Genomic DNA, 17,938 nt, shown 5'->3' with positions numbered 1-17,938 from the left:
GAAATAGACAGACTCCCACCTCACAATCCTTTGCACTGTTTCATTATCTAAACCCAATGGACAAATCTCACTGGCAGCCACAATTTGGCAAGAATGAGATTGATATTCCACTCCCAACAGACCTAATGCTTGTAAATAATTCTAAAAAACAGAAATTTCTGTAGGCTTAGCCATTCTGATGAAACAGTAATGAGGAACTGAAAGACCAGCAAACCACTATAAAATTCTGAAAACATTGTGCAGGATGCTGTCCACATGTTTCTGTGGGTCTCCTCCGGGTGCTCCGGTTTCCTCCCACACTCCAAAAACATACTGGTAGGTTAATTAGCTGCTGTTAAATTGACCCTAGTGTATGTTTCTGTATGTTTGTTAGGGAATTTAGACTCTAAGCGCCAATAGGACAGGAACTGATGTAAGTGAGTTCTCTGTGCAGTGCTGCGGAATTAGTGTTGCTATATAAATAGATGCTGCTGATGATGATGACATGTGGGACACTGGTCCACTTGATGCAACTGCATCCACAACCCTTAATTTGACTTTTCATTTTTTTATTTGAAATGTTGGAAACAGCAGCAGTGATTAAACAGCTCCATCTCTGCTGCTGAGGGATAGTAGAAGGGCTCAAACATGCTGTGGATGGGTCCTTCTTTCTCTTGGAGCCACAGATGGTAAGTCTGCCAGGCACTAACTAGTCTTTTTAATGAGCTTGAGCCCATATATGACTTAAAAACTCCTCTAGTCCAGCACTTACTATTACCACTCTGATAACTAGAGATGGTACAAAGAGACTTGACTTTTCTCTTTCAAACAGCAAGGAACCCCTGCTAGCTTTCAGATAGCCAAATTCCACCTCCAGTACTGCACAAGGGCTGCCATGCAGCCCCTTTGCCCACCCCTAGTTATTTCCTCCTCCACCTAAGCTCCACCTTACTATAGATTTCCTAACTAAAAAGGATAGACAGGGAGCATAATTAGCAATAATAAGAAATAGAGTCATTAATATACATTGATATATATATTTTTAAAAAAGGCCACAGAACTAAATAAATGTATATTTTCAGGTTGATAATCCCACTCATAAATTCACAAGATGTGATTATTAATTTCCAATACTTTGTTTAATTGCTCCTCATCAAAGAGAATGGCTGTATATTGTGTAAATGTTATTAAACCAGTGTTTAACCTATAATGATGTTTATTTATTTTATATGTTTGTTATTGTTTTGACACAGAGAGAAACATTGAGTCCTTTTCTGCTTTCTGTTTTACAGTGCTGCTGTTGGCATCGGTTTCTATGGTAATAGCGAGACCAATGATGGCATATACCAGCTAACCTACTCACTGGATGATGCCAATCATACCTTAGCTGGGGTTGATGCTCTGGTAAGGACCATGCTGCTCTAAGCACTGTCCATAATTTGCTGAAAAGGCAAACTGTATGTGCAGCATGTATCCTTATGGGTAATAATATGTTGTCATGGATTGTAATGTAACACTTTTGTACTTTCTGACAGAAATAAATGAGGCACAACTGTGCCAATCACCATAGCGTAGTTCATGCAGTACAATCACTAATCTCACTGCTGTGACATTCCTGTGGACTGTGACTAATGGGGAGACGGAATCTGTTGGGAACTGCTGAGTGGTATATTCAGATCCATCTGCTGGAAAGAGAGAAGCTAAAGACTGAGAAGAAAATAAGGAAATACAAAGAAAGTCAAAGAAAAATGTTATAGACAAAGCAAGAATAACTTTCCCTATGTGCCCATTGGTAGGTCAGAAGAAGGGTACTTTAATGTTCAAGGGAACTTTAAAAGCTGTACTGCCACCTAGGAAAATTGTTTACTAGCGTGCCGCCTATCCAAAGCTGTGACCAGCTGTTGTTCCGAGGGCTTTTTCATTCCTCTCAGAGTTCCAGCTGAGAACCCATAGTATTAGGACCACAATTTGTAATCAAGAGAATGAGGCTTGTGATTGGCCCTCCTGGTCACAACCCCTTCTCCACCATTTTAAGGATGATTACCTTAATTGATTTGCCGGTTCCATTTTCTACTCTGTGTTTTTCCTGCTTTGTCTCTCACACTTTTCTTTTACTTGCGTCTCTCTGTATTTCCTCATTTCTTCCCAGTCTCTCTTTGATTTCCCTTGTTCAAGCTGATGCCTCTCAATAGACCACTCAGCAGTTTTAAACAGATTCCTCTCTCCATTAGTTGGCAATTGGGAGGGGGGGAGGGGAAGTACAGCTCTAATTGTCCTCTTCTCCTACACAGAGTATAGGCAGACATTTTGTGGGCCAAACCAATATTTAACCTATTAATTATTTTAAGAACAAGTGACAATACTGAGGCATGAAGTACAAAGTCATGTTATAAGTTGAGCTAATTAAATTGATAGGCTGCATTTTTTTGAATTTTGTCTGTCTTTACTTTATTTAGGGAAAAAGTACACTTTAGTTGCCACTTGAGTTGAGAATAGTACGTTTTATGATCTGTCTCCCACTCAGTGATGTCATGTCTCAGACACAGTTCCAAAAGGACAAAGAGGCATGGACACTGGAAAGTCACCAACTTATAACCAATATAGACATAATACTGTCTCAAAATATCTCCCAACTCGACACCTCCATTCTGCACAACATCTTCATCTCTCATCCACAGTCATTACCTGCTACCATTCCCGGTTACCAGACTTTTTTAGGGCACAACTTGTTGTACACAATGGCAACTGGCAAAAAAATGGTGAAAAAACATAATAATAAACAGGTCAGTATTTATTTTGCTTGAAAAAGTCCATCCTATTCAGCCTGTCACCTTTATAGTCTCTACTCAACTGATCTCAGAGTAAGGAGGGAAAACTCAAATATTTATCCATTTATATGGTAGGTTGTCTTGTTGTGCGTTCACGGGATGGTAAAGGCAGCATCAATGGCCCAGAAAATAGTGATCTACTAATCTCTATGAGGATCACTTTGTAGTCACTGCATTCTGAACACATCAAAACTACAACAAGTTGCATTCACGGTCTTTCCAGAGTTTGAAAGAAATGTAGTGTAGTAAGTATAAATAAAACGTTACTCATAGGAATACGTGTGTGCCTCAGTTGAATATTAATGTGATTGTACAAAAGGCAATCCTTTATACAGAACAGGTTTATTGCTTATGAGTCCAGGTTAAAAGTAAGAAACATCTGTGCAATTTGCATTGAAATATTTTGTTACATGATTATAGATTGTACAATCTTTTATCATTAGATTATTTTATTTATTATTCTTCTTATAAACACATACTCCAGTTTCTACTAAAGATAATATATAAAGAATACAGAAGGAATAGACCTTTCACTGAAGTCTCCTATTTAGAGACTACTCCTGTAAGTAGACAGATAACACTGCTTATGGGTTTGTCCATTTACTTATTATTAGACTGAATGGCTCTCAGCAAAAAGCCTATTTCATTTCTCTGATTTGACTTGTGAAATGCTGTATCCAGCACAGACCTCAGAACCTATTATTCTCTGTGTAATCAACCTCACTTCTCTCATATCCGCTCACCAGACCACAGTATGCTCACTCAATACTCTATCCTCATCCTCCCACCCTCCTTCTCTCCTGTGCCAAAACACAGGGCTTTAACCCAACAGCTGGGCATCTTGGCTCCCTCCCCCATCACATTCTGGCCATCAGACTTAAATCCTCAGACCCAGGGGATGTTTCTTTAGCTGCAGCCTGTGACGTGCCCATTCAGAGTGGCATAGTGAGGGAGTGAGGATATGAGATATTTTGGCAAGATTAGTGAATCTGGCTGACATATTTCAACAATTTACTTTACATACAGTGTTTAATTATCTGTAAAATGTCATGGCCTTAATCACACTTCTGCAATTTGCCATGCATTTTGCACACAAAATAAAACGCATTAAAGGATAATAGACCACAAGTTAACCCGTGCATGATACTCATGCATTCTAGTCAAATCAAGCTACTTAAGGTCTTAAAAAGGTTCTTGTCATGCATTTGGGCCTAGCCCAGGCGTCCTCAGGGGAAGAGCGTTACTTCCCAACGCAAGCGCCCTTTTTAATGTGTTTTCATGAGGTAAAATTACCTCACGAAAATGAGATTGAGCCCTCAACTCGTAAATTTAGCCTTTACTACCCCTCCCACGGGGGAAAGGGGGATGATGGAAGTTAACTGACTTCACTATTCTAATTTTTTTGTCAAATAATGTCAGTATACCAAATTTCAGGTCAATTGGATGAGTCCTTTCTGAGAAAATAGTTTTTTCCACACACACTAACACACGCCGCTACACATGTGTGTTCATAAGGTAAAATTACCTCACGAAAAAGAGTTTGAGCCCTCAACTCGTAAATTTAGCCTTTACTACCCCTCCCACGGGGGAAAGGGGGATGATGGAATTTAACTGACTTCACTATTCTAATTTTTTTGTCAAATAATGTCAGTATACCGAATTTCAGGTCAATTGGATGAGCCCTTTCTGAGAAAATATTTTTTTACACACACACACACACTAACAGATGCCGCTAGGCTTTTACTTTTATATATTAGATAATGCTAAGAATTTAGTAGGTCAGTGTTTAACTCCGCCCAGCAGGTGGCGCTGCAGTTTGTTTGTTTTTTTTCCACACACAGACTAACACACGCCGCTAGGCTCATATATATTAGATTCCTACATGTGTATCCTGATCTGCCATAATGATTATTTTGCATTTTCACATGCAGCATGCCATAAACAGGGAAAATGCATTCCCGTTCAATCTATATTCTTCTTCTTTTTGTCCTACATGTATTACTTTTATATATTTTGGTGTATTAAATGTAAGATTCTAAACTTCAGGCCATTCCTCTGTTTTCTCTAAATCACTCGGCATTAGTTGTACTGATTTTGGGAGTATCAACCATGTTACAAATATTTGTATCATCTCTATATAGTCACCTTCCATTGTAGACCACAAGGACCGATCCCTGATATCAGGGGCAAACGCAAGATTTGTAGAGGGGGGTTTCCACACCACGCCACCAGTGGGCGTGACCAGCATGCACAGGGGCGTGGTTATAATTTTAGACAGTGCTTGGCTGCTCTCCAACTCTTCCTATCCCTATAATATACATGGGCAATGCTGCCTGCACTACTGTAAGGTGCACGCAGGTCTCCCTTTTCAAGCAGAGCCGTGTGAAGCGGGGACAGGGTCCAGCCACCTCAATAATACAGTGCCCCAGGCTTGGCAGGGGGTTTCCAGGCACTAGGATCCCCCCACCACCACCACCTCGGTTTGCCTATGGATATATTCCACTAGTTACCAGTCCGTCGTTTACACAATTTACCACAACACAGTCTCCTGTCCTTTAGCCAAACATTTATCTATTCCACTTTCTTTGAGACAAATCCAAAGATTGGCAGTTTCTAAATTATTTTACTGTGGCATAGCGTATCAAATGCCTTGCTAATATCTAGATAAACTATAGCCACATTCCCAACCTGATGTGACATTTTAGTTACAGAGTAAAAAAAAGTCCACAACATTTGTTTTCTTCCAGCAGAAAATCCATGATGCCTTGGATCTTATCATTTGATCTACTCTAAGAGTCAACCATTCCTTTTATTTTGTAATTGTATTTATTTCCCTACTGTTGATGTGAGACTCACATGTTTATAGTTATCACAGTCTTCTCTACTGCCTTTTGTGTGTAGTGGAACTACATTTACCATTCTTCAATCACCTGGAATTATCTGTCACCAGTGATTGATTAAAAGTTTGGTTAACGGTGCTGCATTAAGAGTTCTTTTAATACTCTTGGAATTACTGTATACCATCTGGACCCAATGAACTGTCTACTTTACTTTTTGAGATGTCAAGTAACAGACATCTTCTGTAGTAAATATATTTGTGTTTATGGTACAGTAGGTTATATATATCCCATGCAGTGAAGGTGAACCCTTTGGATTTTTAACAGTAAATAGCAAGCAAAAATAGTTATTTAGGCAGTTTGCAATTTCTTTGTCTCTTACAAAATCCCAATCCTTCAGTTTTTAGTCCTACTCCTACATTTATTTTTTAGAAATGTTCTTTTTTTTTACACTCTTTCAGTTGGGTCTATCTATATTTCTTATAATCAGTTTTCGCAGCACCTGTAAAAATTGTTACTTCCTAGGAGAACTATATTGGCTTTCATATTATTATTATATAGAGCTCAAAGGACCTTTTCAAGTGCAATAAATGCACAGAAATACTCACGTTTCCTACTGGTGGGTGTAAATACGCTATTTTTATGTGCTTATTTTTGGGTGCACATGCATTAAACTCAGCATCTGCCCCATTGAATCAAATATGTTGCATCTTTTGCACTTGTGTTTAAATGCCCAGGCCATACATTGTATATGTATATGTTTTTTACATGCATGTATTTGAATGCTATAAGCTGCCTTTTTAATATTGTATTATCAGTTTAGTTTTCTTTAAGGACTTAATTCCACATATCTGTGTGCAACATAACTTAACAACTACATGTGAACATTGTTATATAGTGTACTATTGTTAATTGTGCTTTGTTGAGTGGTTTGTTATGTTTTTTTTATTACCAACAGGTGTCTGGCACCAACTACAAGATGAAGGAAAGTCTAGATCAGCACCTGTTGCGTCTCAATGAGATATTTGCAGCACATGGAGATTACGTACAGACCCTGCGCTTCATGCAGATCATGGCTAAGAATGTTGTTGCGCAACTCTCGAGCCTGCCCAACTGGCAGGGGACTAGTGGCAAGCTTTCTATGATCGCCAGGCAAGCCACAGTCATCGAGTATTACAGGTAGTGAGAATGGATTTACAAGTTATATACAGAGGTACAACAACTCTTCTTTAGGAACTACCCCTTTCCAGTGACCCATGCTTGGGTTTCCACCCCTGATATGAGCCAACACACCATGTGCTTTGACAGGTGGAGGAGTAGAGAGCATTCGGCACTGATTAGCTGGAGGATTCCAAGCAGTTAGGTCAGGATGTGCATTTAATGAGACACCTGACTCTGATGGCTGCGGTGCCTCTAATCAAGTGATGCATTCACTACTCACCTCCCAAACTTAGAAGATTTTAACTAATCAGTGATAATCACCAGCACCAAAAGCAGTCATCTTCTCTTCTTCCTGTCACTCAGTGCAGTATCGCAGCTCTGGCAACAGTGGAAGGCCCACACTGGGGAGGTGTAGTAATTAGCTGGACACAGGGTTGTCCTATTGTGATTTGCCACTTGTGACTTATGTTTAAACCATCAGTTCTACTTTCTGCTTTGCCAGGTGCATCTTTTCCAACAGTAATTTTTGGTTAAAGAGGATGGTCAATGATATATGTGCACAGCCTCTAGTTGCATTGGTAATTAGCAAAGCAGTGCATGAGATAAACACAATAGGTGTTTTAAGAGCAAGCTGAAGATACAAGGGCTTTGCATTGGTAATTTAATTATCAACATCATGAAGTGAGAATTAGTATATTAAAAATGTAAAATGTAGTAAATCACATGATCGAAAAGAAAATGATAATCTGTCATTGAGGTGTGATGTGTAGCCCAGGGAAACCAAATAAATTGAAATGTACTAAAGGTCGGATCTTAATAAGTAAGTGGTCTTTTCATTGATCGCAAGCCTCCCGGTTTTGTCTAGTATCACCTCTGACTCTGTCAGTGTGTACTTAGGAAACAGGCTCTGCCCACACATGTCACATGACACATTCTGGTAGTGTTCCATAACTGTGAGTGAAGCAAAACAAACCTAGTCAAGAAGACCACCTTAGACATTTATCTTTTTCTCTTATAGATGGCTTTCTTATCTCTTCCTCTTCATCCTTGACCTGGTCATCTGTCTTGCTACATGCTTAGGGTTAGCCAAACGGTGCAAGTGTCTGCTCATTACGTGAGTATAGAATGTCACTAAAATTCATGTTCTCTGTATTTTTTATTTAATTGCATAAGCTATGGGTGACAGAACGTGCCGTTTTGATGGAGCAATGCCGTATAGCTAACTTCCAGAGCTGTTTTCTGTGCTGCATAATACTGTGCTTTATTGCATACTTTCCAGAAATGGTCTGGCATTCAGCATCATAGGAGAGCATATAATGAGACACACACACTGTGCAGAATACATTACAGTATGAAAGAGTGAGTATACAATAAGTGTACATCTTAGTCCCCTGTGGTACTCCAGACACATTCAAGTGTGTACGTCCGCTTGATAACTTTAACTCAAAATAATATTATACTAGTAAGGAATAAAATATATGTAAGAAATAAAGTGGAGATATATCATGAAAGGGGAAAACTTGGTAACCTGCAAGCTAGTCAGAGGTATCGGACTACAGGCTTCTATGCCCACAACACGTTCTAGATTGAGGATGTACTATTTTACCAGATGTTTAATGGATTTTCTCTACAATCTGCATGTAATTTTAGGTGCTTTTTTTTTGCTTTTTAATATCATTAAATTGAGTGAACCATCTTCTGAATCAGCATGTGACTCCAGTAAATACTTCCTGTTATTAACTATGCTTCAGTCATCCTTCATCCTAACTTAATGGGATTCCCACTTTTTAACTGATCACAAGCAATGCCAATGGGGAAAAAGAAAAAGGTTACGTGAAACATTCAGCAAAGCAATAGCTGTGTCTTTATTACCAGTGAGATGAAATGTATTTATTAATAGTTATTTATATATTGCATACATATTACACAATGATTTACAGATAAGTATTATTCCCTGCCTCAGTGGAGATTACAGCCTACATTCCCTACCACACTGATAACAGTGTGGGAGGAAACCCATGCAAACATGGAGAGAACATACAAACTCGACACAGAGAGGGCTTGGTTGGAAACAGTCCCATAACCCCAGTGCTGTGAGGCAGCGATGCTAACCACTGTGCTTCCCAAATCGCTCACATTTGTAACTGCACCAGGACACTCCATTGACCCTCTTATGTTCACTTTAGTGAAAGTTAGTGAATGGAGCATGCAGTGTTCAAAAGGAATCAGTGCTGCCAACTATTATAGCACATGGATCAATGGGACCCATAGGTTTCATCCCCATATCTGTTTACATGCTTTTACTGGTTAAAATATGCTTGTAAATACATGCTTTTTATTGCCAGTGGGTACCCATTTAAATTATAATATGTGTACTTTAAACAAGGTCTTATACATTTATTGGATATTATTTAGAGTGCAGTAACCTCAGCAATATAAGTTTTCATCACTATATTGCATCTTAAGCTGGGTACACACTACACGGTTTTCGTCCAATAATCGGCTCCATCAGCCGACATACGACCTCTCGTTCAAAAGTCGGTTCAGTGTGTGCAGTGACACGGTGGTCGAAAGTCTGCCCAAATGGACGATTGTCGCCTCATTTGGTTGGTCGTACCGTTAAATATTTTCGTTCCAACCTCGTTTCCGCTGTGTAGTGTGTATAAGTTTCCGACCGATCCACAACAGTGAGTACGAAATTACAATCATTGCTCACGACAACATGGCTGTAAAAAGTCGCTAACGGGACAGCTGCTCTTCCCTTTATCGTCTAAAACAAGGCTAGTGTGTATGCAGTCCACGGACCGAGCGATCGGACCATCGATCGGATGCAAAATCGATTGGCATAAAAAGTTGGTGAAAAATTCTGTAGTGTAGACCCAGCTTTAGACCATGTAAGCAAATTGCTGATTGATTGCTAATATTAGCCCTGGGAATGTACTACCTTTAGTTTGTGTAACGTTTAGACAGTTTATTGTGACTACTAAAATTTGATCTTCATTCGCCTTTCTGAAGTGGAGCTGATATGTAAAAGATTAATAGTAAAGATACTAGCCCCAGCATTGCACAAGAACCTCCCAGACAAGTTAGGTGTTGTTGGGGAGACAAGGTGTTGTAGGAGGGCTGAGCTGTGTGGATTAGTGTTGCATCATGTTTATCCACGCACAAATGTGCTGCTTTACCTGTATTTGCTCCAGAGCACAGTATGTCACCCTTTGACAGCAGATTCGCTATGATGAGACCAGGTAACAGCGTTCCATATTCACTTTAATTTGGCGCTGATCTTTATGCTGAGTTGTGAAAGGCTGTAACAGCTACCAATTTATAGCGGCTTTGTTGAAGGATGACAGATGGGCAGCAATTGCTTTAACATTATTTCACATTTGGGGCATAATAAAGCCATCACTAAAAACATTTACAACAGAGGAGATGTAATTTAAGTATTTCAACATTGTTAGCGTGTTCTCACTTTAGAACGCAACTGATTCTTAGTCAGCAAATTGCAGTGTTCTAACATTCACACCTGACGCTGCCTATGGAAGTTAAGTGTGGGATCAGAACATATTGTACCTGGTGAAATTATATTTGTGGATCTTATTAAAGTAAAGTGAAGGGTGCTAAACTGGAGAGACAGAAACTCCTAGTAGATTGTGATATTAATATCACCTATATGACCTGGGCTAGTATATTGGCCGTTGTGATTCATTTACTTGGAAGTGCTGTTGGTCATGTTTCCCCCTGTATGAGGGTTTGTATAAGAAAAGATTTCTCAAGTATTACATTGTACTGCTAGTTGTGCGGTGTTTTTTGGCAGGCTATAGGTGTGACAAAGAATGTTTCTTTATACCTCTACGTATAATCATATTTACAAAGACACATATCTAAATATAGATGTTTAAGCCAATTAAATCATAACTGCAACACATTACAGAGCAAGCTCACTTAAGAAGTTAAGTAATTGCATTGGATAGGCCTGCAGTGTATGATGATAATTGCCTTGTTATAGAGGCATTCTGGAAGCCGTTTTTGTCTCTGGGAGGGGGGAATAAGTAATCAGGCAAGCAGATAAAGGGTTTGATAGTTTCCATCTGCTCACAAGAACCCCTGGGAATCTCTGATTACAGGCTCCTGTGTCTCTTCGCCTCCCCCTCTCACTGGTGCACCCATTGATTTTAGATAGTCTTGTTTGGGATGTAGAGTGAGAACCATACAGGAGAGAGTAACTAATTGCAAAGGAGCCAGATATCTGCAGTGCACATGAATAATACAGCAGAGGAATAGGACAGGTCTGCGGATGCTGGACTCAGACCTCACAGATAAGACAGGACTACACTAGAAGAGAACCAGATTGAGACCCCATGGGGCCCTAGGCAAGATACTGGTTTGCCGTCCCACCACCACCACCTCCCTCCGATCCATCTTTAAAAAAAATCCCTGTACCATGGCATTCCTCTGACTCCTATCCTCTACACCACACTATTACAGTACGTACATATATTATTTCTCCTTTGTCCTCCTTGAATTCAAAATTGTGACATATTCATACTTACATGCATAAGCTCTCTCCAGAGAGCTAGCATTGAGCACACCTGTGTCCCTCCCATAAGCATAAACAAAGAACTTCGTCCCTCACCACCCTCATCCAATCTACATATAGTATCACTCACAGAACAGAAATTACTTCCCTGCTGCCCCACAGTCCCGCTCAGTCCCCTCCCATCCCAGTAAGCTGCAGCAGTTGTGGAACTACAAGCCCCTACATACCTGGCATGCTGGGGCTAGTGGTTGCACAAAGACTGCAGTGCAACAGGTTGCATTATACTGGACTGCTTAATCTGACTACGAATCATTCCCCCATCAGGTGTTAAAAATGCTTTACCTACCTCTGCCCACAGGCAACTCACTCTGTTGAGAACTACAGTGCTGGGGTCAATTGCAGTAAGATGTTGATGCACTCCCTATGAGCCCACTGTGAGTCACTATTCACAGAAGCCTGTCAAAGAAATGTGTGCTAAGTCCTGATTGGAGGAGCCCAAACACATAGTAACAGTGGCGCCAGGGACGTTCAGTGCATGTCCTTGGTTTACTCGCTGGCCAGCCACTGGGAAGTACAGCAACGGTAGGGCTAACCCTGCCCAGACCAGGGCCCTGGGTACCTCACAGCCCATCCTCCATTGTAAAGCTCAAAATCCAGATCCTGCTCAGACTAAGGCTGGGTACACACTACAGAGATTTCATCCAATTAACGGGCCAATCGCCTGATAAACAGCTGTTCGGCCCGATATTGCATTCGTGTATACACTGCAACGATGAACGATTAATATTCCAAAGCACATCATATAGTTTCATTTGATTTTTAAACTGAACTAAAAATCTTGTCCAGCTATGGAACAACATCCTTCCAATCCTGCAGTGTGTATGCACTCACGATCAGGATCTCCATAGAGTTTACAGAGTCATGATCTTTTCAACCACTAGTTATGACAGATGAAGAGCCCAGATCTGAAGTTAATTCTTGTAAAACATGTATAGCGTGTACACATGACTCGGCATGTTGAACAGGACTTTTTTTTTTCCAGACGTTAGTAAAATCGTTATAGATAACACAGTGGTCGAAAATTTCTGTAGTGTGTACCTAGCCTAAAGGAGGACCTAAGTGTATTAATAATAAAATGGGTCCTAGGTTGCATAATGAGTGCACTGTATACAGAAGTTATGGGGAGTTGTTGAAGAATTATATGATTTCCTTGGGCAAATTTATTCAATTTGTATTCAAAATATTTTTCAGGGCTGTTTTACTCACCCACTGGTGACCTCCAAGATGCACTTATTTGCAATGCACTGTTTTTTTTTATTTTTCAAAATTGTTATCCACATCTTGCCCATCTCATGCTTGGTTGTCTGAGTATCCAATAATTGTTTTTTATTATGGAGGTAGGATATGTAATCCTGTGATCATAAAGTGAGAAAGTATATTGTGATTTTTGAGGTTCTTGTTATGTGGTTACTCAGTATTGGTGTTTTATTTCAGGATGCTGGGTTTCGGGCTTATGACTCTATTATTAAGCTGGACGTCTCTCGCGCTTGATATGTCCTCTGCTGTGGTAAGTTTGTCGCCCTTCTGCACATTGGGCATACAATCATCGATGTGTTATATGACCCACACATCCTGCCTCCCAAAACACAGTTACACCACAAGGTCACACACGTTTCAGCTTTTATCATAAACTGTGGCAAAGTGATCATATGGTCTGTAATAGCTATCAATCGTCTGATGTTTGCTTTCTAAACAGTACTAGAAAAATTGCAGCTAGAATTTGATTGGTTGCTCTGGGCTTGAGAATATTTCTGCACATAATACAATTTTATTACATTGTACCTACAATTGGACTCGCAACTTTCTGGCAGTGTAGAAAATGTAATTATGTACTTAAGTGTCAGTGTGATATATTTCTGAGACACCAAAGGAAACTTTATAGAACCCACCCAAAATATGGATATCTGACAATGAATTGTTCCAAAACAGAATGAGGGAGCCCAATTAACAGGTTAGACTAACACATGTAAATATATGCAGACATAGTGCAGCCATCGTATAATTAGGGATACTTATATTTCACCTAGGTAAGCACTTATATGTCATTCTTTTCTCTGGCAGGAACTGTTAAGCAAACTGGTGAAGGACTTTGTACAATGATGCTATTTTTCAGGATGTCCTTGTTGGAGAAGGACACTAGCTGTTAGTCTTTCAGTCTGGTCCTATAATTTTAAAGAATTATTCCACTTAAGCCCGAAAATTCAGGTTTTGGCGGTGTAATTAGTTCAAGCAAAAATGGTTGCGCTCTAGTCCTCTATAGAGCAAGGGCAGCTCCATTAAAAGGGATATCCCTTCCCTGATCCAAATAGTAAAGTTGTATAGTAAGCGCTCAATTGTCACTATTGGAATGGAATGTTATAAATGTGATATGATGCTGTAATATAATATAAATGCTCTATTGGTTCTATCAGGGATTGAATGGTGATGATAGTAACCTCACAGATTGTAGACCAAATAGTGAGTGAATATATAACATCGGATTTAAAACTTACACGTATTTAATAACCTAAGAACATCAAAATATACATAACATTTGGTGGTGGTTCAGGTTATATGGCAGGTCTACAATAGCAAAAGAATGGCTCAGCAGGAGCGTGAACAGTTCAGAGATCGCTTCTGCACTCTCCTTGCTCCTATAAATTTGGTCTTTTTTCAGATAGATAATGTGTTGTCCATCAACAAATAGGAAGAATGCTCAGCATGGTAATATTATACAGAGTGCCTCTATCCCTCCTGTGCTAGCCCTTTCTCACTGACGTAGAGCAGGTGGACAGCAGTGGCAGTTACATGCTGTTCGGGCTGCTTCATTTCCTAAGCCACAGAGCTACTTACAGGTGAATCGGGAAATGCAGGGTTGATACAAGCTATTCAAGCCTGTACTTAATACAGAAGGGACATGACATCTTTAAATGGCTCAGCTGCCTCTCAGTCCTCATCAATGCGCTGGATACACTAACATCTTCTCTGAGTGCTATGCTCCATTACAGGGTATTAAAAGGTCAAGGTTTGTTGTAGGATATTCTCTTTGTCTTCTCCTTGGGGCATTCTGACCAGATTACCAAGTGCCCATTTATTTCTTCTCATTCACTTAGTACTTTGATGCTTTTTTCTGGATGCCCTTGTTGGATTAGGACACTCTTTTATATCATGTTTTTATGTATAGTTGTGACTGTAAATCCTTATATGTGATTACTGTTCTCATCATCAGAATTTTCACAGTGCTCTACAATGCAGTTCCAGTGAGATATTACATATAAAACAGAGGTCATTTACAAAGTGCAAAGCTGCTGAATCGCAGCACAAAATCAGCTTTGGTCCTGCTGTGCTTTTCGATTTGTGCAACTGCACCTAAAATGCACGGTGTGAGGAGGAGAGGTGTGCACATGCCGAGGGCAGGAATTGGACTGAGGGTGTTCCTACCAGAATGGTGCATGAATGACATTTCATTTTGCGAAACATGTTTAGTGAAATGAGATAATGAGGTGGAGTGGGTGCTTTTTTAGGAATATTCCTTACTGTGCGGAGGGCCTCATAGCCCTTTCCACTCCACAAAAGTGCTTTACTTTTGCTCCAATTTTGTTAGTCTTTGTGTTCTGTCCTGTACTTTTAATTGGACACATTTAGGGCTAGATTTACTAAGCTGCAGGTTTGAAAAAGTGGGGATGTTGCCTATAGCAACCAATCAGATACTAGCTTTCATTTATTTAGTACGTTTTACAAAATGACAGCTAGAATCTGATTGGTTGCTATAGGCCACATCCCCACTTTTTCAAACCCGCAGCTTAGTAAATCTAGCCCTTAGTGTCTTTATGCCGCACTTTGATGGAGAAAGGCCTTGGTAGGCGCACTCTAAAAAAAAAACACTTTCCACAACAAAAACTGACATATGTAATAAAAACTCTTTGATGTCCCATCACTCTCATTTTAATTTGGACCATAAATGAGGCTAAACCAAGCAGTATTTTAGGAGAAAAAAGTAAAGATTTAATTTAATAAAAGGTTCTAATGTGGAAGATTAGACTATTGATGTGATGTATAACATTTGCACAGTGCAACTTATCAGATTCGTCCACCTTCCTGCAAGCCTTGGGGCATTTGTAATTTGCAGAGCCATCTCCTAAGACCTGAAGTTAGACATAGCTCTTAGTGTACTACAAAACTCTGCTTTATTCCTCACGTCCAGTCTCTCTCTCCTAGTCCTGTTGCTTCCGCCATCTAAATATTGCCAGAATACGCCATTTTATTAACCAACCAAAACTCTTATCCATTCTTTCGTCATCTCCTGCCTCGACAAGCATTCCCCTCACCCATTAGAATGTAAGCCCTCTCATGAGCCCTCAACACTTTGATTACATGTCTGCATTTATTTTGTCTACCTTGTATATCTGTTATATATATGATATTTTCTCCACTGTCCTGAGCTGTGGAACACTGTGGCAGCTTACAAAATCTACAATGATAACAATAAGGCATTTTGTGGTGGGCTCTGTTAATGACCTCCACAGATGGAAAAGACCCAGATGTGCCTGGTCAAGAAAGCTTGCAGTCTAGAATTGTATTGCTGACTTTCTCTCTTGGGTGCCTGGAGCTTTCAGTTAAAGTTGTTTAGAAATTCCATCAAATTATTGGATCGGTGTCATATAGATGACCAACTTTGATGGTTCCAATTGTTTGTAGGTCTGGTAAAATGACCAGCTCTTATGTGTTTCCTATTCATTGTGTACTTGTATCCAAAAGGACCACATAAATCTCTAGCCGCTGTAGTGTAGACTGTGACACAGCTGAAACAAGGTAAAGTACACAGTCCCCAATAGTCAACACACTATGGAGACCTCTGGGTAAAATCAAGGAACTTCATTTCATAGATTTGTTAAAACAGGAGAGAACCTTGTACATATTATTGATGTAAAGCCCTCAATAATCACATTTGAATACAGAAACAAGACATACATCTCACTCCTATCAATTAGTAATATTACCACCCATTCAAGCTGGAGGAGTTATGCAAAGGACACAATGTTAAAAATACTGAAACTTGATTCAATATAGTTCAATCACTTAGCGAGACGGGAATAGTTTTCAAGTTTGTCCAAAAGAGAACTAATTACATTTAATTAATTCTAAATCATTATGGACCGATAAGAAGTAAATAAATGACAACTACTGATTGGAATAAAAATGTACAGTGTGGATTTATGTAGATCAATCTTTTTGACTTCAGATTACAGCACACATAAACAGATTGCTGTCAGGGTCTGATCATTTTATCCCAATCTGAAGGATAAAATCTCAGGCTAGCTGGTCAGTGGTAGTTGATAGAAGCCCACATATGACACTTTTAGGTCAATTTGGTCCAATAGTCTAAATTAGCAGATGAGATTGCCATTATATTAGTTGTTCATAGCATGCTGACATATTTCTGAGAGAATTCTTACCTCTTCTTAAGTAAATAAGTTACTCTTGTAGCAGTCCTTTATGCTCCAATAAAATATTTTTTTAACTTTTATATAGACTATTTGTTTACTGCTCCTGTTTTAAAATAGTAGATCAAAGCATTTCCACTCAGAATGTCAGTATATACAGCGCAGTACTGCACACTGTGAGAGACATCATAATGTAGCAAATGATATGTAGCTCATTAATCTTTATCAAAGTCTTAGAACTTTTAAAATGTGTAGCAATGATTTTCTATTTTAACATACAGAGTGCCCCTTCCATGTGTGTCACCCGATGTGAGTAACTATCAAGTCACACTAACCATTTTTTTATCCTGTCTCTTGCACTCATCAGTCTTTATGGTTTCTTGTTATGTGACTCTTAGTTAGATAAATGAGATTTACTTTCGGCCCCATCTGTGGTAACATCTCGCCCTCGTATAGATAAGTGGATTGTGTCACCCCAGAGCCACGCATCACAAGCCTTTATAGCAGTAAAGAGCTAGCATGTGTCATATTCTCCCAGGAGACATAGGGAGCATCTGGGTGAGAAACCTTGAGACGTATTGATAGCACATAAAACCTTTAGCCTGTAATACATTAGTTAGATTATCAATTAACTGATTGGAGTGATTTTCCCAACCCTTTGTGTCATAAATTTTGAATCCTTTCTGTTAATCAACAGTGGCCCTGATTGTACATGGAAATGTGACGTGGACGTTCACATAAAAATGTGTATTTATAGCAAAAACGTCTGGTGCAATGATTACAGCAGTCATCAACATCAACTTGCCCTATCTGTAGTGTAAAAAAATTGTTTTTTTTTAATAAATAGTAGATAAAAAAGCAGTAGCTTGGATAGGTTACTGCTAAAGTAGTAACTGGCACCATGCTTTGCCAGGCTGGTCACAGTGTAACAGGGAGACTTGCAGTGTGGGATCACCCTATCATAATGTGAGTAAGAACCTGCAACAGAAGACTCTTCCAGACACCCCTGGTGTGGTGGGTGCAGGAGAATTGTTAAAGTAAGAAAAAGATTAAGTACTATTGTGGAACCCTGCAGCTATTGACTCTTGGGGACTGTAGCACTTGTGGAACTAG

General features: G+C 39.5%; 1 protein-coding gene across 1 annotated transcript in view; it reads left to right on the top strand.

The window, feature by feature from the left end:
* The window catches only part of TTYH2 (tweety family member 2), a 67,539-nt gene that overhangs the window by 33,489 nt on the left and 16,112 nt on the right, over window positions 1–17,938 (top strand). The window contains exons 3-6 of the mRNA XM_075216835.1: window positions 1,272–1,383; window positions 6,603–6,823; window positions 7,824–7,919; window positions 12,837–12,909. Of these exons, the coding sequence (XP_075072936.1) occupies window positions 1,272–1,383; window positions 6,603–6,823; window positions 7,824–7,919; window positions 12,837–12,909 (502 nt within the window). The remainder of the gene's footprint in view (window positions 1–1,271; window positions 1,384–6,602; window positions 6,824–7,823; window positions 7,920–12,836; window positions 12,910–17,938) is intronic.

The sequence above is a fragment of the Mixophyes fleayi genome, chromosome 6 (assembly GCF_038048845.1).
Source record: "Mixophyes fleayi isolate aMixFle1 chromosome 6, aMixFle1.hap1, whole genome shotgun sequence".
Classification (NCBI taxonomy): Eukaryota; Metazoa; Chordata; class Amphibia; order Anura; family Limnodynastidae; genus Mixophyes; species Mixophyes fleayi.
Note: the sequence above shows the minus strand (reverse complement) of the source record. Positions and strands in the feature narration are given on the sequence as shown.